General features: G+C 43.4%; 1 protein-coding gene and 1 non-coding gene across 2 annotated transcripts; both read left to right on the top strand.

Annotated features, from left to right (window-relative positions):
* The first annotated feature begins 275 nt into the window (after positions 1–275).
* On the top strand, positions 276–14,746 carry LOC134156999 (carnosine N-methyltransferase 2-like). Its single transcript, XM_062605492.1, is given in 11 exon segments — positions 276–374; positions 1,876–2,003; positions 2,006–2,038; positions 2,041–2,071; positions 4,327–4,388; positions 5,763–5,901; positions 8,184–8,236; positions 11,307–11,414; positions 11,513–11,643; positions 12,625–12,718; positions 13,512–14,746. Coding segments are annotated over 11 exon segments (1,203 nt in total). The 5' UTR covers positions 276–306; the 3' UTR covers positions 13,868–14,746.
* A 5,952-nt stretch (positions 14,747–20,698) lies between these two features.
* Positions 20,699–20,801, top strand: LOC134157808 (U6 spliceosomal RNA). The gene has a single exon (XR_009962473.1). It is a non-coding gene; the product is annotated as a U6 spliceosomal RNA (small nuclear RNA).
* The last annotated feature ends 5,891 nt before the right edge of the window (positions 20,802–26,692 follow it).

Genomic DNA, 26,692 nt, shown 5'->3' with positions numbered 1-26,692 from the left:
TAATCAAAACCCCCAGCTTTTCCAATTCACACGAAAAATGCAGTTCAGAGCGGATTTAGTCATGAGCTTGCCAGAACAACCAAAGCACAGGGTCTGAAGGGTATATCCTCCAAAGCCACCCTGCCACCAATTCCTGCCAGCTCAGGCAGCTGCCCACAATGTGCTGTTGTTTCCAGCAACAGGGGAACAAAGGCTGTTGTTGTAGGCTAATGCCGGCTCAGTTGTGGCATGCGCCTAAGTGGGCTGTTGGAGCTGCGGGGATGGGAGGACACGGGGGGGCCAGGGAGGCGTATCAGCCCCCGGTGGATGTACAAGGAGGTTTCCAAGCTCCTGGAGGCTGAAGGGCTCTCTACATCTCCTATTGCTCCGGGGAGGTACGGCTTCCTGCTGGAACCTGTGGGGTACCCATCCCTGGTGACAGCATGGGGGGGTGGATGGGTTCCTGGGCCTGGCTGGGCAGTGTGGCTTAGCTGGGACAAGGTGGAGGTGGCTGGGGGACACGAGGCAGTTGTGGCTGCAGCATGTGGGGCTCGGCTGGGAAATGCCAGGTGCCATCCACCACTGCGCAGGTGGTGTCTGGCATCTCTGCTGCAAATATTTAGGGACTGAAACAACAGATGTAGAATCATGGCCTGGGTGGGCAAACAGGACCAGGAGCCAAACCTGCATTTTAGACCTAGCAAAGGTATTCCAGTCTTTCCTCACCTTCGATTCAAATATTTTAGTTAGGAGCAATGATGTGGCCATTTCTAGCTTAACTTGCTGCTGCAGACCTGCCTCGGGGTGTTTCCAATTTAAATCCAATTGGAAACCAAATCTAGTATGAATCAAAACAGGTGTCTTTGTGGTGAAGCATCCCTACCTGAGAACATGATCCCTACCCTCCCTGAGCTGTATGAGGCAGGTGGTATTTTGGGGGAGGGATCTCGGCAAGGGAGGAGGGTTTGTTAAATCTGTTCTGCATGTTGCCTTCAGGGAATGGGAGTGGAGAGGATCTTAATGCTGCGCTTCCCACCGCTGGGCCTCACTTGAAAATATAAAGTCCTTAAGTCCTTCTTTTTTTACACTTGTGTTATTAGATTTTAGTCAAAAGAGGCATCAGTCTTGTGGGCGCTGTAGGAGAAAAGGCCAAATCCAGGTGCAGGGAGCACACGGGGTTTTCTGTATTTGCGATTGTCACGACTGAATCTCCTGTTGTGCCATCCCACCCTGGGTGACATCCATCCACGTCTGTCTCAGACAGCTCTCCTCTAAAAATGTTTCCTTGTTTTTAATCCCTGTGGCTCAGCAAGCAGAGTGGGAGCAGGCTGGGCTTGCTGCCCCTCACCCTGGCTCCCCATCTCCCCCATCCCCTTCGTGGGGCAGGGACGGGGGGTCCAGGCTGCCCACAGGGCTGCAGTGCCCCCGGCACTGCCACCGTGCCCCATATTTCCCTGAATCAGAGCTGGAAAGATCACTTGCTCAGGTGTCTGGGCAGCCAGTGAGCCTCTCCTGTCTGGAGAAAGCAGGGATCTCTCAGCGCATCCCCAGCATGTCCATCCCTCAGGCAGCAGCACGGCAAGAATGCAGGAGATCGTCTCCTCCCGCCCAGGGCAGTGAAGATGGAGCAGCAGGGTTCAAAGCCTGTTAAAACGTGATGGAAACGGCCCCCAGGTCTCCCGGCGCTGGCTGAACCCCTCAGCCACTTCCACTCAGGTTTAGAAGTCTCAATCTGTCCCTTTTGTTTCCCTCCCCTTGAAAACAGCGCAGCTGCTGCGCGATGAGGACAGCCCCGCAGACGTCAGGCCCGGTGCGCTGCCCGCCCCGGCCCCTTGCTGCTTCCTCACGAGCTCAGGTTTCCCCTTCCCTCTCCAGTGACGCTGCCTGTCCCAACAGGTGCCGGCAGAGCTGCGGAATCACGCCAGGGTCGCCACCTCCGTCGTGCTGGGTTGAATGGCGCGCACGGAGCGGGGCAGCAGGTGGACATGCTAACATAGGGACCAGGTACCTGGCTAGCCCCCAGCCCCTGCCCAGCCGCCGTGTCCCAGCACGGCACGTGCCACACCATGGACCCCGTCCCAGAGATGAAGAGGTACGTGGATTTTGGAAGGGAGTGAGGGTGCAAGTTTTGCCACCATCCGGCTGGGTGTCAGAGCCAGCCCCTGCTGTCCCTGTGTCACAGATGGATGTGCGCAAGATGGGAGTAACAGCAGGTGCACCCGTGTCCTGGGAGGGATGGGGTCTAAACCAGCCTTTGTGAGGAGACCTTTAGTCCCTTAGCAGCCGAAGTTTAGGTGTAATGGTGAGTTATGAGATGTTCTTGCAATTTGTGTCGCTATAAACATCTTGAATTTAGTGACTTTTTGAACTTAAAGGTGCTGCATCATTTAAAGTGACATTCTGAATTCCCTCTGTGTCCTGCACCTACACTCAGTAATGCAACCTGCTCCGTTCAGAGGGGGGAACAGGTTTAACCTCGCTAACGTTGAGTTCTGACTTAGCAAGGAACCATGTCAGGATCATCTGCCCATGAGCATCTCACTCCCTGGCAGTCACTGCTTCAGTCTTGCTGTTGTGTATTGAGGTGCTGGGATGGACAGCTAGATTTTAAGCCAGATTTTAGAGGAAGTCCATTTGTTCCTAGCAATAATTAAGCCTGTTTCGCCTTCCCAGCAACAAGTGTTAATCTTAGAAACCCTGCCTGGGGAGAAATGGCAAAAGTCTCGGTGAAAGAGTTACCTTGGCATCATCCCTCCTGGTGAATACTTGCGCTGCAGTCTGTCCAGGTCACCTGGCAGGTCTCCTGGGATGGCTGGAAACATTTGACCGGTCAGAAATTGAGTTGTATTCCGGGACCCTAAGAGTAGCTCCGCTCTGCACAGGGGAAGGCACACTGCCCTTCAGCATTTTAGTAGGAGATTTATTCTGAAAACCATGTTGCTTGATTCAGCCAGCTGAGAGTACAGAATAGTCCTCTGTTTTGATAGGCAAAGATAGAAGAGGTTACAGGGTTGAGTGGAGACTGGGGGAACTGGCCTCCAGCCAAGCTGGAGCTCATGGAGATGGGCTGACTTCAGCCTTTCTGTGACGTCTTTTCTAGAGAGAGGTGAAGTCAAGGTGGTGGAACCAAGACCTTTGACATACCTTGTGGGAGCCAAGTACACAACTTTGGCCGTGAACTCAGATGAAAACAACTGGTGTTATAGGCCTCCAGCCCACCCCGGCATCTCCAAGACTTCTGGGACATCTTAGTCTTTTCTTTCCTTCATCAAACAAAGCAGTGTGTTATTTGCACATATGACCACTTCCTTGCTACTTGCTAGCATAGTCATTGCATATTTGTATCTCAGAGCCCCACTACAAGACTCCCGTCTTTCTTTTCTGCCTCTTGGCTCATTTCTTGTTCACTCAGGAGTTTTTTCCCTGACAGAGGGGACTCAGGGGATGCTTACTGCTGTTGCAGACTGCTTATCATGAAGCATTTTCTAACAGCAAAGCTTCGGGAGCAGAAACGTGTCTAAACCCAGGTTATACAAGAATGTCACCTCTAAGTCTTGCTGTGCATCTTGATTTTGAAATGTGGTTACCCAGAAGATGACTATTCCCCTTGCATAGATAACCTCACCCCAACACTTTCTTTGCAGAATTGGGGTCCTTGCTCCAATTTAATGTCATCCCTTCCTTTTGCTAGTGGCACCTCATCCCTGTTTCATAGATGAGGCACACTGTCAAAGGAAAGTGAAGATGTGACTTAATTGCTGGAAATCTTCACAGAACCCCCCTAAACTAAGAATGAAAACACATGACTGAGTGAAAACATTTATTGTCAAATGGCCTTTTGCCCCTTGAGTCCTGTACCTTCTAGAAGTTACCAAGGTTGCAGACAGAAAAATCCTAAGATAAAAAAAAAAGTCACAGCAGAAAGATCCATGAAACTTTGGGCCAAGTAGATATTTTAGCACTTCAGATGCTGAAGCTCACTATAGCCTTTTCCTAATTTCACTGCTATTTCTTTTACTCTGTTCATGATTAAAGGTTTCACAGAGTGTGTATGTGATATCCACTATATTGACTGCTTAATGATTCTTCAGAGACAGGAAAAGCTTCCACAGCACATCTCAGACAAGCACTGGTGCAGGTGGCCAGTCTGTTGCTGATACTTACAGGTGATCAGCTAACTGAGAAATTTTGACTTTCTTTAGCCTAGTCAAAGAGAACAAACAGTATTGATTATCAGACAAGGAAAGTTTGTCCTGGAACATCTTCTCTTTGTTCTGCATTTTCAATGCAGCTTCAAAAAAGCATACAGGTTCTTCAAATAACTGAAGTGCTATACTTTCCTTACAGGAATAGGTTCCCCAGCATGAACTTTGAAGCAGAGATTCTGACAGCTCCACACGATAACTCAGGTATTTGGGAGAAAAAGAAAAAAATAAAGAGATTAAAGTAAAATGCCCACTCAGCTTGCTATCACTGCAAACATGTTTGAGTTCTTCTGGAGTTTGAGATTGATTAAAAAACAAAACAAAACAACAAAACCCCAGGATGCTAAACTGACTGCAGTTCAGGTGATTTCAGGTTTTAGGGTATATGTCAAAGTGTTGAGGATAGATGTTGGTATACTTACCTCCAATAGGGCTGGATACATGTAGGATCTCCATACATGCCTACCAGAAACACAGCTGCCAATGATGTGATTTGGAAACAGCACAGTTTCGTATGAGACATACAGTTTTCTTACTAGTGCAACTAAAAGCTGATAATTAAAAAGCAGCTCCTCAAAAGGCAAAACTGATGATGAAGATGTTCTGCTGAGTTCTGTCCTTCATTCTCATTTTATTTAGGAGGAAAAGCTGATTTTTTTCCTGTTGAATGCTACCTTTCCTATGCTGATCTCACATGTTGAGGCTGGCACTATGACTGCCTTCCTACTGCAGCCCTCTGAGATAGACCCCAGGGCGAGTACTCAGCTCATGGAATCTTCTCATGAGCCTTAGTTTTACTGTTGCTCCTCAGACCCAAGCAGTTGGTTAGAGCAGGGCTGTCCTTAGAATGAGACAGTGATAAAGTGAGTCTTTGCAATAATTGCTTGCAACCTGGGTATTAGAGCTAGAACTCTTGTTCTCAGCCACACATGTTTAAGCGTGAGCCTATTCAGATGAAATGCTTTTGCTGCTGGTGTCCCTCCTGCCCACAACCTGCAGTTCCTAGTCAGAAATTCACCTCTCTGGCAGTGCATTGCAGTCCCATGCTGGCAAGATTCAGAAATCAGGTGTTCGGTGTTGACTATATTTGCTTCAGCTGCAGGTGGCAGTTTTTGCGTTGCCTTCTCCCTAACAGCAAGTGTGCCAACAGCTGGTGATTTCAGTTACACAATCCAGCATATGTGTGAGCGATGGCCCCTCCAGGTTTGGACCTGCTAGGCAATTCCCTTCACCTTCTTGCCTTGATTCTTTCAGAAAAACTCTCCAGTTACCTCCCTTTCTGTAAACTGAGTACCCCATATCTGGCTGAGCATTTTGGAGTTATTTTCCTCAGGCTGACCTGTAGTAATAAAGCACTTAACAAATATGCTGATAGAATAGGACATCTAAGAATAATTTTCAAAACCGGATTGTGAACAGGTTGGGAAGTGTTATGAACGGCTCCTAGCCCATGTGTCCTCTGTACCATATTCCCAAATCTCTGGCTTCTTTTGTGTTGGGTTTCTTCCACAAGGTAAGTGCTTTCATCCTTCATTTGCCTTGAAACCACTAACACACAATTTGTATTTGTTTCTCAAGAGCTATATGTGATCCCTTCCATGAGAAGTCTCACAGCTGAGGAGTATGTAGAGGCCTTCAAGTCATTTTTGGATCATTCAACAGAGCATCAGTGCATGGATGAGTTCAACAAGAAAGAATTGCCCAACATCATGGCTGGGTAAGAAAGCACTTCCACCAAGGTGGGAAAGGCATGTTATCCTGGAAGGGCAACCTGCATTCAAGGATCAGAAAACATGTTTATGGACTTTCTGGAGCAGGAATGAACTTTTAATGCTACTAATTTTTAAGTCCCTTAATTGTGATCTTTAGGATTGAAATGGTTTAAGCCCAGTCAGCAACTAAGTACTATGCAGCTGCTTGCTCACCCCCCTCCCTGTCCTGGTGGGATAGGGAGGAGAATCAGAAAAAGGTAAAACCTGTGGGTTGAGATAAGAATAATTTAATAATTGAAATTAAGTAAAATATTATGATGATAACAACAGCAACAACATTAATATTAATAATTGTAATAATAATAATAATAGCAATAATGTAATGAAAAGGGAAACAACAAAAAGACAGAGAAATAAAATTCCCCCAAAACCCAAGTGGTGGACAATACAATTGCTTATCATCCACTGACTGATACTCTGCCTAATACAAGCAACTGTCAGTCCCTCCAGGCAAACTCCCCCCAGTTTGTACACTGGGCACGACACACTGTGGTATGGAATACCCCTTTGGCTGGTTTGGGTCAGGTGTCCTGTCTCTGTTTCCTCTTGGCTTCTTGTGCCTCTACTCACTGGCAAAGCATGAGACTGACAAGATCAGTCACTAAGACAAGATCAGGGTAACAACTGAAACATTGGTGTGTTATCAGCTTTGTTCTCAGACTAAATCCAAAACTAAGCACTGCACCAGCTACTAGGAAGAAAATTATCCCAGATAAAACCAGAACAAGGATATTCCGTTTAATGACTCCAGAATACATGCCATTGCAACTAATACACTGCATTGCCTCTCAGCTTAAGGAAAGAATCAAGACCTAATTTTCATGTCCATCCTTTTTCATTAGGTCATTTTCCAAGGATTAACGGTTTTGGGGTTTTTGTTTGTTTCTTTCAAAAGAAAGATCTCTTGTGCTTTCTCCCTGCATTTGGGACATTTGGACATCAGCCCAAACAGAAACACATCTCTAATTCCCTTCTAGTGACTAATTCTTGGTTTTCTCAGTCCCCTAAGACCTCCTTATTTCTATCCTAAGTCGATTTGCATTGCTTAAGTACCAAATGATAATCAGTTTGTGAAGTATTGATGTAATACATTAAGACTGGATATCCGCAGATAGTTTTAGAACAGCCTAGATACAAACCACATGAAAGCCCTTTCAAGTTGGGTAATTTTTGGCTGTTACAGAAACTCTATTCTCCATTGAGAAAAAAAAATTAGGCAGTCAAATTTTTATTCTCCATATCAGATATATATAAAAAGCATTAAAATACTAATAAAAAAATAATTTTTTTTTGAGATTTAATTTAATTATTTATGTGAATTTTAAATTATGTAAAACATTGCAGCTTCCTATGATGATGGTTATGGGCCTGTCAAAGGGTCTTGGCCCTAGTTAGGGCTAAGCTCTTGACTAACTCACACCCTCCAGGATTTCCTACTTGTTCTCCTCTTGTTGAATCATTTCTGTGGAGTCTCCTGAGATTGTGTATGGGAAACTCAATCACCCTGCACAGTCCATGCCTCAAAGCAGTACAAGGCCATAAAGCATGTCGGAGCAGTAAGGAGCCTCTGGCCTGGGCTACTCTTCCTCAAGCCAGTCTGTAATTATATATTCTGCTATGAACCACGTGATTGGGGTTTTTTTGGTCTTCTCAAAAGTAGTATTTCTAAGATAAAAAGTATTGAAGATTCTGACTTTCCCTCCCAATTTCAAATCAAGATTGATTTTTAAAAGGTAGACTTTCCAATCACCTGAATAGCCTCATCTTTTACTTTCTCTGGGTATTTATGTCCAATATTGGAAAATCAAACTTCTCTCCTTAAGGGGTATGGGTTTCACTTTGGCTCACCTTGTCCCTGCATGCCCAGCAGTGCCCATCCCAGCCAGACACAGCACTGCTACCCCCAAAGGGAACCCCTCACCCTCGGATTCCCTGAGGCATTTTTCCATGGTGCCATTCACTGCATGAAGGAAACATTCTGGCAAAGGATAAGAAACACTATGTCCTGATGCCTACTGTACTTTGATATGTGAGCTTGCTAATATGGGGCTGGCTCCCACCACGCAGCTGGTTATAGCTGCTTTCCAAAGTGATGCTTGAATTTCTAGCCTAATTCATGTGGCAAAACAGGAAAATTTCCAGGCAAATGTCACATCTGAGATATTAGAATTGAAACATGAAGTCGTGTGACATATTGTGGTTAAGTAGTATGTATTTGTAATTTCAGTCTCGGCAATGGAAAATCAACTATAAATGTTCTGGGCGTTGGAAGTGGCACAGGTAAGGAGCTTAGCAGCACTCCTGATGACAGGGGCTGGGGGGTCCCTATGGGTTGCAGAAGGTGATGCCAAAATTCTGAGCAAATCAGGTTTTAATAACATGTTTCTCATTGAGGCAGAGAATAGCAATATGGGGTGTTGAGCCAGGATGAGAGAAATCTCCTCTCCTTCCCTCTCACATCTCCCTTCTGAAACACTGCTTCTCAAATCTTTCTGAGAAGTGAGATGAGTGGGATGATTTTGGCTTAGTCTGTTCCTCTTGATGACTCTCACCTGGCTTTGTATGTCTCAAAGCAAGAACTGGGTTAGGTATGAGAGCATCTTCAAGCCTTCTCAGAGAGAATTAAAGAGAACTGAGTGGTTTGTTCCACCCTAAGTCCTATCTTAGACTATCCCATCTGAAAGGACCTCTCTTTCTGCTTTGCTTTTAAGGATCCCCAAGGCCAAAGCTGGGCGATGCTCTGTTCCAGGTGGTGCAAACCACCATTAGCATGGAGCTGCTTCAGCTTTTTCAAGATGTGCGTTTTTGTTACTACTTTGTTTATATCCAGTGATAAGTAAGGTTTAACTGCAAATGGTATTTCCCCCCAGAGAGAAACCCGTGTTTTGGAAAATAGCTTTGAAGGTGTTCTAAATGAATTTGTGTTTAAAATAAAAAAAGTGATGAAACATCCAACTTTGCTCCTAGGGAAACTGGGGATAAATAAGAAGTAGAGAAAAGAAGTGGCACTTTGATTTGTCAGAGTTTGCTTTTGCTTTAAAAAGTACTTTCAGATGAATGTTAAGTGCTAATACTTTCAAATGCAAGTATTTTTCTCACTTTTCTTTTTCTTTTTTTTTTTTTTCCCCTTCTTTTCCTGAGTGAGAGAAAAATAGCATTAAACTATTTTCCCCAGCTGGGAATATTTTGGAGCAGATGAGAAAGCAAGCAGGAAGAAATCACTCAGTTCTCAATTGCATTCTATTTTCATTAAGTATTACAAACCCGAAATTCTGACTCCAGGAAAACACTAGGGGAAAATGAACTTTTTGCACAGTCCTATTTTTTTTTTTATTTCCTTTTCAGAAGGTGTTTTAATAGAAAAGTAAAACCTTTAAAATGTCCTGGGTTTCCTGCCCCTCACAGATGACGTGGTACAGAGTTGCACCCCCTCAGCTTGTCCACAGCTGCAAGAGCTGAACTTCTGTGGCTAGGCAGGGAGTAAGCTGGGATGGCATTGAGCAAAAGGTTATATCTGATCCCTGACCTTTTCAGGCTTGGACTCTGATTTCACAGAGACCCCAGAATTAATTTAGTTGATGAAAATATTAATGGGGATTAGGGACTGACTCTACATCCTAAAATACTGTTGTCAGCTCCAGATCACATTTTCTCATTCGCCCTATGTTTACCCATGGCTGATTTAACTCTCTGGGCTGTAACCTCCCCATTAGTGATGCATGGGCTGCTCTTTGCAGAGCGGTTTCACTCGTGCTTCACCCTCACTGTGGTTAGTACTGAAGAATTGCTGGCAGGGCAAGCTGGCGCAGAGAAATTCCTACTCTGAACCACTGTATTTTACTGCTAGTTTTTGCAGATACCCCAGATGAGGACACTATTCACTGCTCTTGCAAAGACTGGATTAGGGTATTTTACAGAGATGGAGTAAAAAACCCCACCCAAGCAACTTTTATGAAACGTGTTTGCTGTGATACACCTATTTGCCACCAACAGTGGCTCCAGGGCATGGGGTAGCAATGCTTTACCTCCTGTCTGCCCTGAGCCTGCAAGGAGCCCATGTCAGCACCTCTGATTGCTGGTGCTCCCCATCCCAGGCACATACTAACTGGCATTTAGGACTGCCTAAAATGAATCAGCTCCTTCCTATAGGGATCTTCCATCCTGTCAACTATTGGTCCTTCAACATATGCAGCCGCAGCCTCTTTCCTTGTGCTTTTGGCCAGCCCTGCACTGCTGCCACTGCATTCCTCAGGGGTCTTGGTTATTTTTTCTCCAATTTCAAAAGGCTCGTCCTTCCTTGGATGTCCATGTAGTGCTGGCATGGCTTCTGTTTCCCTCCTTGAATTCTATTTACTGCAACACCTGTCAAAGATGAAGACTTTTCTCATAGCTTGTACGTCAGCTAGGGAAGATGCAGTATTTAATATCAAGATCTCTGTGTGTGGCATTTGCATGTGCAGGCCTATTTTTAGGCCCCGCCATAAGCTACAGACAGGATTCACGCAGAGATCCACTTAAGGTGGTCACTTTTGCTGTTTGTTTCTGTAGTCCCAGATGAACCAGAGGTTCTTTGTACACTTGGTGTATTGTGACCTTTCTGGGAGAAAACAGGAGTAACCTGCATCATTTCAAAAGAGGCTGGAAATTTCCTAGGATAGGACAGGATGCTGCTTGCTCCTTCAGAGCTTAGACAGCAACAGAGGAGCACCAACAGCCAAATTTGCAGGGTACCTGCACACAAATATGTGAGTTTCTATTTGCAGCTCCAAAATCGGTCAGTGCTCAGAGCTGAGACCAGGTGGCTGGTCCCTGAAGAGGGAAGATCCAGGTTACTGCATGTCAATGGGTCTTTCCTCTTGCCATGCTGCTCCCTGAGTCTGGGAGCTGTGTCACACCAGAACAGCCATCACGTCCCTGTGGCACTGCCCAAGGCATGGACCACCCTGTGCTATGCTGAAGCTACACAGTTGTGCCAACTGGCTCCTTGCATCAATTCAAACTTTGTGGTTTTGTTGGAAACTAAGGCTTCCTGGTTGTTTTTTTCTAAATATTGACCTTTAATTATTTTGACCTGTTTGTCCCATGACACAGAGTAATGCCACCAGCAGGTTTCTGCACTGTTGCTTATCTCGTCCTTGTTCTTAGTCTTATCTGTAATGATATGTTACCTGAAGCAGTCAAATATCATGGTAAGACTACCACCGGGCTCAATGCCACCATGCAGGCTGCAAGGTAGAAAGTGCCTCCCTTCTGCCTGGGGGATTTTGCAGCAGGGAGGTGGCAGGTACACTGCATCTTTTCATCACATTTAAGTACTTTTTGAAGCAATGATTTTATGTTTATTGAATAGGTGAGCAGGATTTGAAAATGATCAGGATACTGCAGGCTGCACACCCAGGTGTCCTTATTGACAACGAAATTGTAGAGCCCAACGCACAACATGTAGCAGCTTACAAAGGTAAGTCTATACCTTCTGCCTGGGGTACATCAAGAACTGTCTATTTGAATGATGACTTTTTCTGTGAAAATCATCTTTTTCTACTACTTTTTAAACAGAGTTGGTGAATCAAGCTCCAGACCTGGAAAATGTCTCTTTTAGTTGGCACCAGCTCACTTCCTCAGAGTATGAGCAACAGGTGAAAGAGAAAGGTGCACACAAGAAATTTGACTTCATCCATATGATCCAGGTAATGGAGTATTGTTTTAATATAGGAGTGTTAGCTTTAGCCACTCCCTTAATTTCTGCTATATGCATGAAGTTAGGGGACCAGAGCTGAGCACTGGTCTCACTGAGATCTCCCATGAGCCATAACTTCTGCAGCAGCTATACAAACATCAAACCTTATTCTCTATCCACCCTGGTTTTGGTCCCTGGTTTGTACTGGTTTAACTGTGTATGGTAGATAATAAAGCAGGACAAGTCTCAGGCTGTCACACAGAAACCAACAATCATGCTTTGCTGCTGCAAAAGACCTTGATTGTTTTGCCTTATCAGAGTAGTTTGGAGAGCACTGAAGAGAAAGTTTAGTGAAAGAACACCTGTGTCAGGTTTTGGGTCAGAAATGTTGCTGCTGTGTCTCTGATACTGATGACATTGCTGTTGTATGTGCAAAATAATATTTTGTAAAAAATCCATTATTCTTTTGCTTTAGTGGCTTTTCTTTCATTTTCCTTTCATTACATCCTGCTTTCATTTCATAAAAGCTGATTTCACAACCAGAAAGTGTTTTGGGGATTTGATGGATGTGTCAAGTTACAAGTCCCGGTGGCAGCCTTTGAGATGAGCTCTGCTTTGCCTTAGCGCAAACTCCTCAATATCTGGAAGAGACCCATCCTACCCATGTCCCAGGCATGTCTGAGAAATGCCCCTGGTGATAAGGACCACCCACACAAACCAGGAGACTCCCCTCTGTGGGCAGTTCAGCACCTGGCTGGTGGCTGAAGCTGAGCAGAAGGTCCCTGGGTCTGGCCCCCAGGCTGTTGGTGCCAGTGGAGAGCTGGTGATGCTCAGTCCTGTGGGGCATCCTTAACTGTGCATGCTGAGCCAGGACAGGCTGGGAAGCAACTGTGAAGTAGCTAAAGCCAACTCTATAGAGAAAGTGTTTAAGCCTTTGAAGGGCCATTGCACTATGAAGGAGGAATAGTGGCTGTGTGTAACTCTGTCCTAGATGCTGTACCGTGTGGAGGATATTCCCAGTACTATCAAATTTTTCCACAGCTGCCTTGACCATCATGGTAAACTCCTGATCATAATTTTATCAGGTAAGAGGCACCTTTACTTTTTGTTTCTCAGGATTTCAGTAGCACTTATTCTTCTAGAATAATTAAATAAAACCAGTGCTGTATTTCATAGGGAGCATGTAACCTTGAGCTTAGCCTCTTAGACCCCAATATGTGATGGGACCCCTTTGTGGCATTGTTTCCATGCTTATTAAATAGATAAATAGCTCCATAACTAAAAGAGACCTCCTGCTGTGAAATTACTGGTTAGAGAGAAGTGTGGCTATTCATGAATGAGGGTCAAACCTTCATGGTGAAATCATCACTGTAAAAACATTACCTGAGCTCTGGGAGGACCTGTCTTTGGGTGTATGCTTCCTCCCCATGTTTGCCGTTAATACTCCCTCTCATGTTGCTGGTAGGCTGTTTCCCTTGCTAGCTTGGACTGTCTTTTTCAGCTACGTATTCTTCAATATTCACTTAAAATTGAGGTTTGATGTATAAAAACATCTACAATATTTTAGCAGAGGGCACTTAATAGGTAGTGTGCATGTGCAGCCTCAGCACACTGGTACCTCTGTGTGTAATCCTTCTAGCGAAATCCAGTGCCTGAGGCCATCTCCCATGAATTTTCTTTTAATGGGAGAGTTTTGGAAGAAGTGGGGAGACCACAGATTTACTTCTCCCTGGGCATGGATGTTTATAAGTGGACTCAAGTAAAGGGAAAGCTCTGGGTCAGCAGCACGGGAGCATTTCAAACTCATGTAGTAGTTGCATTAGCTGGTGTTTGACTGCTTTGGCTTTGCAGAAGTAACCTTTCCTCCTGTTCTGTCAGACAGTAGTGGATGGGCCAGCTTATGGAAGAAGTACAGACACTGTTTGCCTTCCACAGACAGTGGCCACTACATCACCTCCAACGGCATCACAGATATTTTGAAGAGACTTGGTATTGAATACCGCATTTATGAGTTCCTGTCGGGCTGGGATATCACTGAGTGCTTTATTGATGGGGACCTGGTTGGAGGCTGCATGATGGATTTCCTGACAGGGACAAAAAACTTCCTGGGCACGGCCCCTCCAGGTCTGAGGCGGCAGCTGCAGGAGGCTCTCTGCCAGCCAGAGTGCAGCAGCAAAAAGGATGGGAGGATCATCTTCAGCAACAACTTGAGTATGATTGTGGTTGATTCCTAGAGTCCGGACCAACTGTAGAAGACAAATTAGGTGGGTATGGAGGCAATGCAGTTGCAGAAGGGTGTAGCATAGAAAGAAGGCAACTCACGGGCAAGAAGGTGAGAAAGTGAGGCTCAGCTGCAGCCTCTCATTCCCAGCCAGGGCCACCTGTGACACCAGAGATGAGCTCTTTGTCCTGCTGAGGTCATCGGGGCCAAGATTTCACCCTGGCTATTCAGTCATAGAATCATAGAATGGTTTGGGTTGGAAGGGACCTTAAAGATCATCTATTTCCAACCTCCCTGTCTTGGGCAGGGACACTTCTGCTACACCAGGTCCTAGTCTAGCCCTAGGAAAACATTTTGCAGAGAGTGAAGAGCTTCATCTCACTAAAAGCCTACATGGACTTGGTTTTGGACAGTATGCATCTTGTCTGTGCTTTTGACACTGGGATTTCCACTTTTTTTATAAAGCCAGCATGTTTACATGCCTATATGACCAGGTGCTGTTTTTCAGCTGGGATGAAGCTGCAGCCTCCGTGCCGGCTGCATAGAGACCCACTGCTTCCAGCTGTGCCAGGGCAAGATTGGAAAGGTGTCCCTACTGCTTTGCACCCAAGTAATGTGCCTTGTTGCACCCAGATACGAGATGTACGTTGCTCTGAGCTAGGCTTTTTCACATGCGGGTATCAGTGTAGGTATTCACTGCCAAAATCATCTCAGCACCTCGTAATATAGGCATGTCTTAAAAAATTACCAGTTATTATGTTTGGAGATGTTTTTGGATCCCAGGACGATAGCTGCCCTGTGTTCTTTCAGGCAGACATTAATTTAGCTACTTTCTTACTACTGTTTTTCTCCATTTAAAATAAAAACAATCTTAAACCAAAAAGGTCACATTTTTTTTTTGCACATGTGGGCTTACAGAAAATGAAGAGCAAAGAGGTTATTTAGTTAAAAACAAAACAAAACAAAAATGCCATTTTATGGAAACATTAAGGGTTTCTTGTGAGAAAGATGGGCCTGAGGATGTGGAAAAGCTGTGAGCGAGCTGCAGCTTGTCCTTATGCTGCATCTGCGGAAGGGAGCTTGGCTCACTCGAAGCCACATAGCTGCAGTGCAGCAAAACAGAACCGATGTTACTTAAATATAATGTATGTAGTTAAGATGTTAATACAGGTAAGTTAAGATTATTTCCACAGGGACCTGAGTTGTTCAAAGGGCTGAAGGATGTGCCCCCGGGGCCCAGCTCTAGAGGGAGATGCTGCACGGAATGTTAGTGAGGCTTGGCATTGCATTGTCTCGTCGTGCTGTGCCTGAGCGTAGGGGGGGAAAGCTGCCTGCAGTCCCACTGGCTTCATTGCAAATAGCTCTCAGGGCAGGAAGCACCAGCTCAGATACCTGCAGGCACAGAGCCTGCCACTATAAACTGATTTTTCTGTGCTTAAGCTGGAAAGCACATGTCTGTGTGTACCCTAAGGACCTGCCTTAGTGATGCCTGTTATTAATCAAAAGGCTTGTTCCAGCATCATGAGCACGTGGCTCAGCACATTGGCTTGTAGACTATTACATGCTATGATCCCAATAAACCTACCTGCAGCCCACACACCATCTCTCTGCCCAGATAGACTGACCAGTATCAGTGTTCATATCTGAAAAGGTAATGTCAGTTCATACAGTCATCGTGGCTCTACTTTGTCCTTTGTTTTTTCAGTGTTTGTTTTGTTTTTTGCTTGTTTGGGTTGTTTTGGTTTGGGGCGTTTTTTTTTTTTATTTAGTTTGGTTTGGTTTTCTTTGTTTGGGTTTCTGTTTTGGTTGGTTGGTTTTGGTTTGCACTTTTTTTCATACCTTTTTGACATGCAGCCATTTGTCCTGAAACCACTGTAAGGAATAAAAGAGAAAAGCAATGGAAAACGTAACATCATCTCTCTGTCTGGACTGCAGCACACTGGTCTGTAAGTACTACTGCTGTCAGTCTAAGAAACATCAGTCAAAACCGGACAGTCTCCTCCAGAGTATTCCATACCTATGCACAAGCCTTTCATTTTGATCCATTTTATTTTTTATTCTGAAGGTATCTATCTCCTTTGCTTGTGCTTGCTTGCAGCACTGGGCAGTGAGTGTACTGCTGGGAGGCTCTCAGCACTGCTCTCATCAGTGTTCTCCTTCCACGGTTAATGCCCATGGTATACTTCCAAGTGTTGGTGATGTCTCTGTCTCTACGTGGCAGATTAAAAAGAAAACCAAAATATACCAAAAAAACAGTCTTGCTTTTCAAGCTCCAAAGAACTATCTGTTAGTCTTTGCAGACATTTGGAACAGCCCAAGTTCCCCCAGATCTTCCTCAAACCAAGAGGTTTTTAACCCTCCTTGGAGTTTTCTGTGCAGGTAGACATGTTTCTGGTAAGCAGATACTCAGCAAAACCTGTGAGCACCAAATTTACCCACACCATTGTAAATCAATGTGCAAATGCTCAGAAGAAAAAGAGCTCTTCAAAGCAGACTCTTTAGTGACAGCCTAAGGAGATGAAACAGGGAAGCCCATTAAAAACATGACTGCTTAATGCTTTATCTGTATTTTTTTCTTTTGATTCTTGAAAAGCAAGTTATTTAAAATCAATCCTGCCTGTTCACCTGGAACAAATGCTATCCTAAGTGTGTGTTCCATTTATTTATATACATATTTATTCTTGGGCAAATACGCTATTTAATAACTACTTGTGCTTTCTAAAATAGGCTCTCCTCCCACAGGGAACTTCTGCCTGCGCATTCCCAGAAGCCCGGACGCAGCAGCGCAGTTGGGTCTGCGTGGCCACGAGAGGGCTGCAGCAGCCAGCGGATTAAATCCGCCTCCCAACACACTTGAGATGCTGAGCTGGAGGCAGAGTCAAGCAGCCAGGCAGGCGGATGGGGCACTTGTTTAGCTCAGCTTTCTTTGCTGGGTCACTGCATCCTGATTCTAGCTGTTGGGGACCACGCTTTTTTCTTCCTGAGAGTCATGTTCTTGATGGCAAGCTCCAGGTCATAAATAAGTCAAAATTGCACAGCAGAGGTGCCAACAAGGTCTACACAGGTTTTGCTCGTGGGTTGTTTTTTTTTTTGTCCTCACTCAACAACTGAAGTGCTGCAGCTTGGCTGACTCTCAAGCTGCAGAGAGCTAACCAGGGGCTGCCCGGGGCAGAAAAACACAAGGAAGGGGGTGTCAGGAGTAAGAGGTTGCTTCTGCTTTACCTTTGAGTTGAATTAAGCTCAGTCCAGGATGACCCCTACTCCTCAGTGAGTTTCATGGCAATTTGTAGTGCTGCAGTTAGGAAGGAGCAGGTCCAGGGCTCTCTGAGGGAGCTGTGCTGCTCTGTCAGCATGATAGCTTGCTCCAGCCCAAAGTGAATGCTTTTGTGAACATGTAGTAAGCTGCTGCGTGTACTCTGGAGTAGAAGTAATATCTACACAACCCAAACTGCATTATTTTTAAATGCTTCAGCTACAGGTTTTATCCTTACTTCAAGTTAATAATATGCCTATTTCAATGGCATGTCATTGCTCTGATTGTGTATTACAGCCTCTTAAAAATGAGTTACAGAAAGCAGCTCTTTATATATCAAGGAAGGAGAATTTGTTTTTTATTGGGCTTGTATTTAGTTTTGGGGGCTGAATGGTTTACCTTTGTAGTGAACATTAAGCCTTTTCTATCCATGAACATTAGGAGGGGAAAGAAAGTAGCACAGGAAAATCTAATAGCTCTTTTCAAAATAATCCCATTGAAAGACAAGCTCAGTAAAATACTGGAGCATATATTGAAAAAATTAAAATTAACCTCAATCAGGGAACAAAACGTAAAAATACAGATGCTGACTTCCTCCTCACACCCTTCAATATTTGCCCACAGAAATATATATCAAGGACATAGAAAATCTTTGGTTACTCCACACATTCTTCATAAAGAAATATATCAAATAAATGCATGTCTGTACAGTGAGATCTCTAACAATCATGAGCCATACAGCATCTGTATTAATAGTTTTCATTGAGACACCAAGCTTTGTTCTGTAGTCTTCAGATTTGAGACGCTAGTTCTGGAGGTCCCTTGAGTGAGGAAACCTGAGGCACAATCTAGACGTGGTGGAGAGGCTGCCACAAAGTTGTACTTAGGAAATCCCAGGAAGACTCACGACATGCTTATGCCTAGAAATAAGTTTCCATCTGCCTTCAATCCATGCATGGTTCAGAGCTGTTTCCTTGAAAATATTGTCAGACAGTCCTTGGTAGGAACAGAATTTGGGTTTCCTGAGAGACTGACTGTTCTCAACGAGCTTTATGGTGGGAAGGGCAGGAGTAACTGTGAGCTCAACATGCTTTTGATTGAGTTAGTCCTGATGACCCAAACCATAAACCATCTCTGCATGCTCCATATCCAGCAGAGAAGGCAGCAAAAGCCAGACAAATCTCCCTGAAGCTGCTGGCTGTGCGTCTTCGTACTGGTGACAGGATCATACTGACATTCCTGGAGCTTACAAAGGCCTTCATAGGTCATCATTCTAAGGTGTTTATCATGCTACTTTTTAAAGTACAGTATTTTTTGAAGGCCATATCCTCCAGACTGAGAAGAAATATCCAAACCAAGTCTAAAATATCTTTTTGGTTAACCATTGCTCTTTGGAGTCATTCAAATCCAGTACTGAAGTATCAACAGAAACCTAAATCTTGCTAGATGGCAAGAATCCTGGTTAGGTCTCTGAAGACGTCTATGGACCAGTGCATGGTCCCTCTACTATGTACCAAGCTGCTGGGACACCTGACAGCAATAGCCTGGAAATCTCCTTGGTTTTGTACAATGGATGGCTCTAAAAGCTCCCTTATCAATGCAAAGGTTCCTTTCAATCAGTCCTAAAACAGGAAAACAAATAAACTGACAGCTTATCCCTCTAATACAAATATGTTCATGTGATCTGCCTGGCACGGGAGCTGGGGCTGCAGCCTGGACACCCAGAGGACATTGTGCAGCAGCCCTCCTACACTGTCTTATTTAAGGCTGCTGGTTTTAGCTAAAGCAGCAGCTGATACAAAATGTAGGCTATGTGATGTACATTCCCCATTCTCCTTTAAAGTCTTGTTAAAAATAAAATTAATCATAAAAATCCCTCGGAGAGAAATGTTTCAAGTACGAGCTAGAGCTGGAAAGATCTTAGGTCTGACCAGGGTTTGTAGAACATGTGAGACAGTCAGATCCCAGATGGGCTTTTCTTCTCATCTCTAAGAAGGAACAGGGAAGAGAAGAACAGGAGTTTCATTTCCACTAGTTGCTTCTTGATAGTCTGATAACACTTTTGATAAGACCTGCTAGCAAGCTGGTAGAGAAAACATATGTTTTGTCATACACTGTAATCATGGTACCTCTGGTGAATTTAGAACTGTGATAAAGAAATTTTCAGAGAAGTCTCTAAGTCCCTATTGCTTTGTTAACATTTTTTAGCATCCTATTAATCACTCTCTATGTACCTGTCAACAGCTGATATTATGGATTAAGGAAGATTACAGCTCATTGCTCCAGTGGCTGTTTTCTTTAGGATTTAACTCTATGGGCACTTTGCCATTGACTTCACTATGACAAGACCAAATCCCTTGATTTCATGAACACTTTTCAATGCTTTCCTGACTCAGAGTGGGTTTACTTTATAAGATATCTGAATGATCATCCAGAAGGTAAATGTTTTTATTTTATTATTTCTGGAAAGGCTGATATACTTTCAGTGCTGAACAAACAGTGTGTAAGATCTTGATTTGCAGATGTTTTCATGTAGATAAATGTTGACTTTGGTTTGACATGCTTGTGCAGATCATGTCATTTGTTACTTGGGAAAAGGAAACAATATTTCAAAAACCTCAGATTAAAATTCTACCGATTTAATACACTTATCTCATAGGCCTTCTCAATTATTCACTACCAACTACGGGTTATTCTCCGATTTTACATATCGGTTATCCACTTTGGGATGCAAAGAAATCCCTGTGCCTCACATGATCCATCACAGCGCAGAAATAATTAACACTGGAGAATCAAAAAACTCAACTGTGAACAACCTTCAGTCTAAAAATTATTCACCCAAACTCACCTTTGTGCCAGGACTTGTTTTTGTACACACTTAAAAATAACAAAGACAACAGTACAAATTTCAGCCTGGAGATCTTTCCTGAGCTTATTTAATTCTTACAGCTTCCCTCCAAGGTCTTGCCCTTTCCAGCTCCCTTCTTCGGCAGAGCATCCCTGCTCCATGGCCTTACGTCAAGGCAGAAAAATCAAGGAAAACTTTCCTCCCGTGCTCAGGGGATTTGGGGTCATGGCCAACCCCCATAGTGCCTCACTTGCAATTCCTGCCAAAAGTTAATGCAGATTTTTAGCTTCAGAGCCTATGGTGATATGAAACAAATGACATGTGCCCATCTGAGCGTTTCACTAGGAGTGTCTTCACTAGAAATGCCTTAAAACAACAAGCACTGCTAGAAAGTACCTTCACTGCACTTTGTATAAATTATTCCTGAGCTACTGCATAATGTTTATTAATATTTCTAAGGGTTTTGAAATTTTGAACTAAGGACATTAATATGAGCTATACTACAAAACCAGGTAAAAGTATTAATGGGAGAGTAAACTTGCTTTCTCATCTGTATGGGTGAGTTGTATTTCATGTCCCTGTACATACAAAGGAGCAGCCTCACCCCTCCATCAAATATGGTCCCTGAATTCATTCTTGTTCTGAATTGAAGAAGAATTTGAATTCTTCCAATTTAAACAAAATCTTCCAATTCCATCACTCAGCAACAAAATGCTTTTGAAAATAATTAGCATTTATACTGGTAGCTTCAGCAGCTCATATACTAAAACTGGAACGATATAGAGAAGATTAGCATGGCCCCTGCACAAGGATGACACACAACTTCATGAAGCATTCCATATTCAAAAGACTGTGTTACAATGGTCCCTGAAAAATGTAGGACTATATGAAATTTCATCCAGGCTCAGGCAAAAACCACACCTGACCAGAATCCTGTCCTGTCTAAGGAGGGAAGGAAAGTGGGGAATATAGAAAATAGTCTGTCTGCTCTGACATGTTTCTTTTCCTTCCTCCATCCTCCCCTCCTGTTTGGCAAACTGTCAGTGAGGGACTGAAGGCTACATCCAGGCAATCACACCTCCTCCTTGCCTTTCCTCATTAATTTGCCTAATTAGTTTCCATTTATCTTGCAAAGATGAGCAGCAAACAAATCCTTTCCAATGCCTCTCCACACCCACTTTCCATCTTGGTGAATAATCTCTTCTTTTTTTCTGAATTTCATCTAATGTGAGGACCATCTGGCCTCTGCAAACATGACAGCTCAGCTCTGCTCTTTGTTTCAGGGCTGCAGTGAACTGGATGGCACCTGTTTCACCACAGAGTCACCACAGAGTCACCACATCCTTGGTGTTGTGAGGTAGTAAGAACAGTGTGAAGAAGGAAATCAGCAAGGAGGAGAAACAGCCCTTACCAGCCCCAGCACTGGTGGCCCAGGGGATGAGAGGTGGGTACTGTGAGCCAGCCAGGAGATGCTCCCTAACATTGCAAGGGGAAGAGATGGAGGAAAAGCTTTTCGATCACACATTTCAGTCCTCTGGGGAAAAACACATGAGCTCATCACAATGACACTGAGTGTGTTTCCAGCTGACAGTTAACAGTTGGCAAAGCAGAACTGGTGGGCTGGCGGTTGGCTGTCAGTGACTGCTTATGTGTTTTTCCATTAGGTATAGTGATTTTATTATCAGTCTTCAGTTGTTCTGAGGGCAGAACGTCAGCATTGTGGTGTAGGATGCTGCTTTTTGGTGGGCTGGGTTTAGGCAGGACTTTGCCTCTGTGCTAGGTGAACCTGCCGTCTTTGAAAGCCCATACAGCAGGTTTGTCAGGGCTGGTCGTGACTCCTGGTGTGCCACTGTGCTCTTCGATCTGCCATTGACATTCATGTACACCCTGACTGCGTCTGATCTGTCATCTTCTGCTTACAAAATCAAGCTAGAAATCATATCAGAGGATACCTGCTGTTAAAAACTTGGCTGTTCAATGGAGAAACCTTTAAATCTGAGCATGCAAAGAGAAGTTCATTTTTGTAATTAACAGCTGTCCCTGTCTCAGGAGAGCTGCATTTTGCATGGGGCCCTGCCACAGGCTTTCCCAGTCTGGCCATAATCCCTTCTTCTTGTTGGCCCCCGGTTTTCCATCTTTAAAATCTTCCTTTCCTTGCAGGCAGGTCATAAGGCTAGATCAATTACTATAAATGAGAGGCTTTATTACTGAGGTGATAAGTGTCATGCCAATACAATAGTAATAATAAATAATTCTCTGAAAGTGTAAAAGGGTCTGACATTATAAATTGCATTTCAAGCACTTGCAGTGTGTGTGGACTGGAACTGAATGTAGAACATACAGAAGGTTTTTCTCAGGCTCACTTTTTTTTCACTTTGGAAATAAATGTCTTTTATTCAACTGAAATGTCCTTGGTGCATTGACCCAGCAAGAAACCTCTCACCTGTACAAGACCCCATCACTCCAGTTGGGTTTCAGATTACCCTGCTGGGAGGCAAAGGTGGAGGGGAACTCCTCTGAGAAGCAAGGGAGGTCTCACTTGATCTTGTAAGCTTTTCTATTTCTGTGCTTTCAGAATTGCTTCCTATTTTCCCACAACATTCATTTCAGCCCCTTTTCATCTGTGATTATGAGTCAGTGAAGTGAAAGGCTTCCCAAGAGCATCCTGCCAGGATACACAGGCAAAGGAGACTTTCTGTGTTGTTCCCATCAGGGCCCTTCTGAAATACCTGCTCATAACAGCAACCCAGGACTTTGGAATCAAAGCCCTATGCTGCCCCAAAGCACCTTTGTTGTGCCCTCACCTGCTGCCTTTACATAATTTACTGCCTTTACATGCCTCTAATCAAGAGGCCCCTCTGCCTCTCTCAGCCCTTTCTGCTTTCATCCTGTAAAGATGGAAATAAATCCTTTAGCTAACATGTATCTAAGCAGATAATATTTAAATGCTGCAGGGAAAGAAGATCTACAAAAGCAAACCCTGCAGGACCAGGGCACACATCCTTGCTTTTGGGCAAGGGACGCAACTTGTCCTCAAATGTCCTACATGCCAGCTTACCATCGCTTCTTCTCCCAAGGGGTCCCGCACCATCCCTCTTCTCCAGCCAGGCCAGGAGAGCCACCTGTCAGACCCCAGGCTTCTTTCAGCCCTTCAAGCACATGATGATCTGCTGGTGACACCTTGCAAAGGGAACTGTCTTCCTCAAATGGGATGAAAAAAAACCCCAACTTTGCTTCACCTGCAAAGGTTTCTCAGGATCAGTTTCCTGCAGAACAATTAAAAGCCCCTTCCCTAACTGACAACCATTACTTCTTTTTGCCATGTGATGGAAAGTTATGAAAGTATTTTTGTGTTTTCTGGGTTTTTGTTTTTTTGGTATTGGGGATTTTGTTGTTTTTTTTTCCTGGTAAAATTTTCAGTGTAAAGCCATTCTCTTCCTGTCTTTTGCTTTCATGCATTCCAGAGACATTTACTGCCTGGGTGAAATTGACCTTGAGAAATTTCAGCTTGAAAAATGAAAATCTGGAGAAAGTACTTAAACATAGAAACCCAAAATTTAGAATAAAACCAATTAGAAAACCTTCAAGGTGGCAGGTTTCTCCTGTTATATGACTCAAAAGACTTATGCATCCTGCTAAACAGCAATAGAAAATCCTGAGTTCTTTAAAACTAATGTCTTTTCTTCCTAAAATATCTTGCATGTCAGTTAAATCTTATCTGAAAGAGAAGGAAATTACAACATCTACAAAACCTTAGTTGATGCTGCCATCACGTTACAGGAGAAAGACCCCACTTAAAAAGCTTAGGCAAATGCAAACCATGCACTTTGCAATGTCATTCATATAAAAAATTGGTAAGACCTAATCCTGAGCAATTTCCAAATTTCATAGGGCTGATTGCACAAGCAGAAATACAGCACTGGCATCAAATTCTTCCTCTTCTAAAGAGTTGGAAACTTTATTTTCTTTTTCCTGTAACAATGAATGCAAATGCTCTAAATCTTTTCAGTCCCAAGCAGAGATGGTGTTAGATGACTTCAACAGGAGGCAATGCTTTTAGATGCTTATAAAAATTTGATTTCATACATCTTTCCTGCAGGCTATTATTCAGTGATGAGTGTGTAGAGGGCCTTCACAATGCCCAAAAAGTGACTTAAGCTCTTTGTTACACACAGAAGTTGGTCTCAGCAACTGCAGGGCTCTGGCACAAAGCATTGCACAAGCCTGTAGCCTACCCTGTACAGCTGAGTTGAGATGTTCGTAGATAAGTTCACTGAGCAAAAGCAGGTCACATCAGCAGATATAATGTGTCCTTTGAACCTCCAGTACCTCATTTTCTGTCCTCTACAGTGGCATTTATCTTCCTTTGATCATTGAGTAACAGGTGGTTGTTTCATTACAATGGAAATAAAAATAGTTGACATGAGAGAGTGGTGTTTTGCCTATTCAGAATGACAGTGGAAAGTTGCACTCCAGAGTTAGCTTGAATAGAGTGAACATTATTAAGTGCTGACATGAAAAAGACTTCTCAAAGGAGATAATGCCTTCACCCAATTAATCCTTCCTAATGAACTTACCCTTCAGAGGTAGGTAGAGCACTTTCAGCGTGAAGTTTGCTTCCTGTGATCATTTGTGCTAATAAAAGTCTTGCGAGAAAACTGATGAAAACTGATGAGAATGTGCCTGAAGTGAATTTATTTTGATATTTGACTTGTCAGGAAAAAAAGTGAATTGTAACTTTTCAACCTGATCTGCTATTGTGCTCTCTCTTGATGATTTCTATTCTTTAATAACTCCTCAAATAATAAGGCTCCTAGGCATCTGCTTCCCTTTGAATTTGCAGCTGAGGAAATTCCATGTTTGAAATACTCAGAAACAGAGTTTTATTTGATAACCTGTATTTTTGAGGTGGATAACTACTTTACTGAACACCTTGGTGGTTATTTCAGTAATAGTAGTCTGTAAATGCTCTTCTGGCTTGGAGAAAGTTCGAGTGAGGAAAGAAGCCTTCTTGCACTCAAACTACACTATAATGATACTCTCTACTTAGGCAGATTCTTTTATCGAAGCATGTTTTATTCATCAGTTCACCAGACCCTCAATTGGTTTTGTCTAATTGTGACTCTCTTTATACCACACAGGCTTGGAAGTCCAACCATGACTGTTATTTATTTTCCCTATGGTTTGGATATCTCAAGAAAGAAAGTGCAAGAGAGGGGGAAAAAAGTGTGGAAGTTCAAACAAAGCGGAAGGTATCAGACTAAAATAAATCCAGAGGGAGCAAAAAGACTCAGAATAATTGATAAGAAGATTTTTAAAATCATATATGTGCAATGTGTTGGTTCATTTATAAAACTGGCAGCTCCTGTTGAACTGCAATTAGAACTGGTCCTAGGTAGCCAAAGAGACCACCTCAAATGAGGGCACCCAAAATTAGCTACCTAGTTCCTACGTCTGTTTTAGGAGCTCATACTAGTGATCTGATTTTCACGGATGTATTTTGGCAGCCTTGAATAAAGAAAACATGTCTGAAAATTAGGACTTCAGTTGATAAACTGAAATACCCAAATTTTAAACGTTGGTCACTGCAACTTGTCCACTGTTGTCAGTAATGTGATCATGAGTAGCAAAGTCCTCTCCATCTCTAATCTAACCAGCAAAAGAAAAGATACTGAATGAGGACAATGCAGCTAACAGCTGGGGAGAGATTTTTTTCCACCTGCTTCACATTTTTGGGGTCATGATAAAATCAGCCACTTTGAATCTGTGCAGCCCAGTTTCATACCTCAGATGAAGAACTGGGATAATTTTTGAGCACTGCAAGCAGCTAATGTTTCTCAACCCCTGTGGCAGGAAGGAATAGGATTTTAACTGCACTTTGTTAAATATGGTTGTGGAAAAGCCAGTATACCCAGGCTAGTGTATCCAGGTTTCAGGCACTGACACATTTCTTTCAGTATTCTGGAAAAGTCTCTCAATCAAAGTAAGACTTTACAGCCTGTTTTTAATTTCACAGTTGTGAAGATGAGCATGCAACTTTTTCAAAGAAATAATTAGGTATCACAGAATAAATCACTTCCCTACAAAATAATAACATCACATTTAATTAAGTGAAAAACTGCTCTAGCTCTAACAGATTTTAGTATCTATAATTTATTTCTAGATGAATAGGTATTTTATAGTCCACCCTACTTAGTGTATAATAATGTCAGGGTTTTTTAATTATTATTTCTCTTTCTGTTCCATGTAAGTTAGCAAGCATTGCATGCATTCTTTTAAATGATTTTATTAATATAGTTTCCTTGGAATGAAAATCTATTTCTTTCATTAATTTTGCCAGACGTTGTATGTCTGCATCTGTTCTGTATGCTGGGGCTTAACCAGTACATGTACATTTCTCCTTCCCTGGTGGTCCCATTGATGAGCTTGGGCTAGAGCAGGTGCTTTTGTTCGGGACCACTTGCTGCTGCTGCAATGAATTGTTGGTGGATTCTGTTACCAAAGTCTTCAAAGTCAGCTGTTTGGGCTCTTTTTTTTTTTCCCCATGGCATCCCTACCCCTGTTGCTATTGGTGATAGCCCCTACCTGTCTGTCATCAATAGATTTCATGTTTCTGTCATTTTTGCTAAGACTTTTAATGAAGTTACTATCCGTGATAAGTCCAGAGACATTCCATCATAAATCAACTTTGGTCTGAGATTTGCCTTTTCAAAACACCCTTGTAGCCATTTCCTCAC

The sequence above is a fragment of the Pezoporus occidentalis genome, unplaced genomic scaffold, assembly GCF_034315485.1.
Source record: "Pezoporus occidentalis ecotype Australia unplaced genomic scaffold, CSIRO_AGI_Poc_V1 ctg12, whole genome shotgun sequence".
Lineage (NCBI taxonomy): Eukaryota > Metazoa > Chordata > Aves > Psittaciformes > Psittacidae > Pezoporus > Pezoporus occidentalis.
Note: the sequence above shows the minus strand (reverse complement) of the source record. Positions and strands in the feature narration are given on the sequence as shown.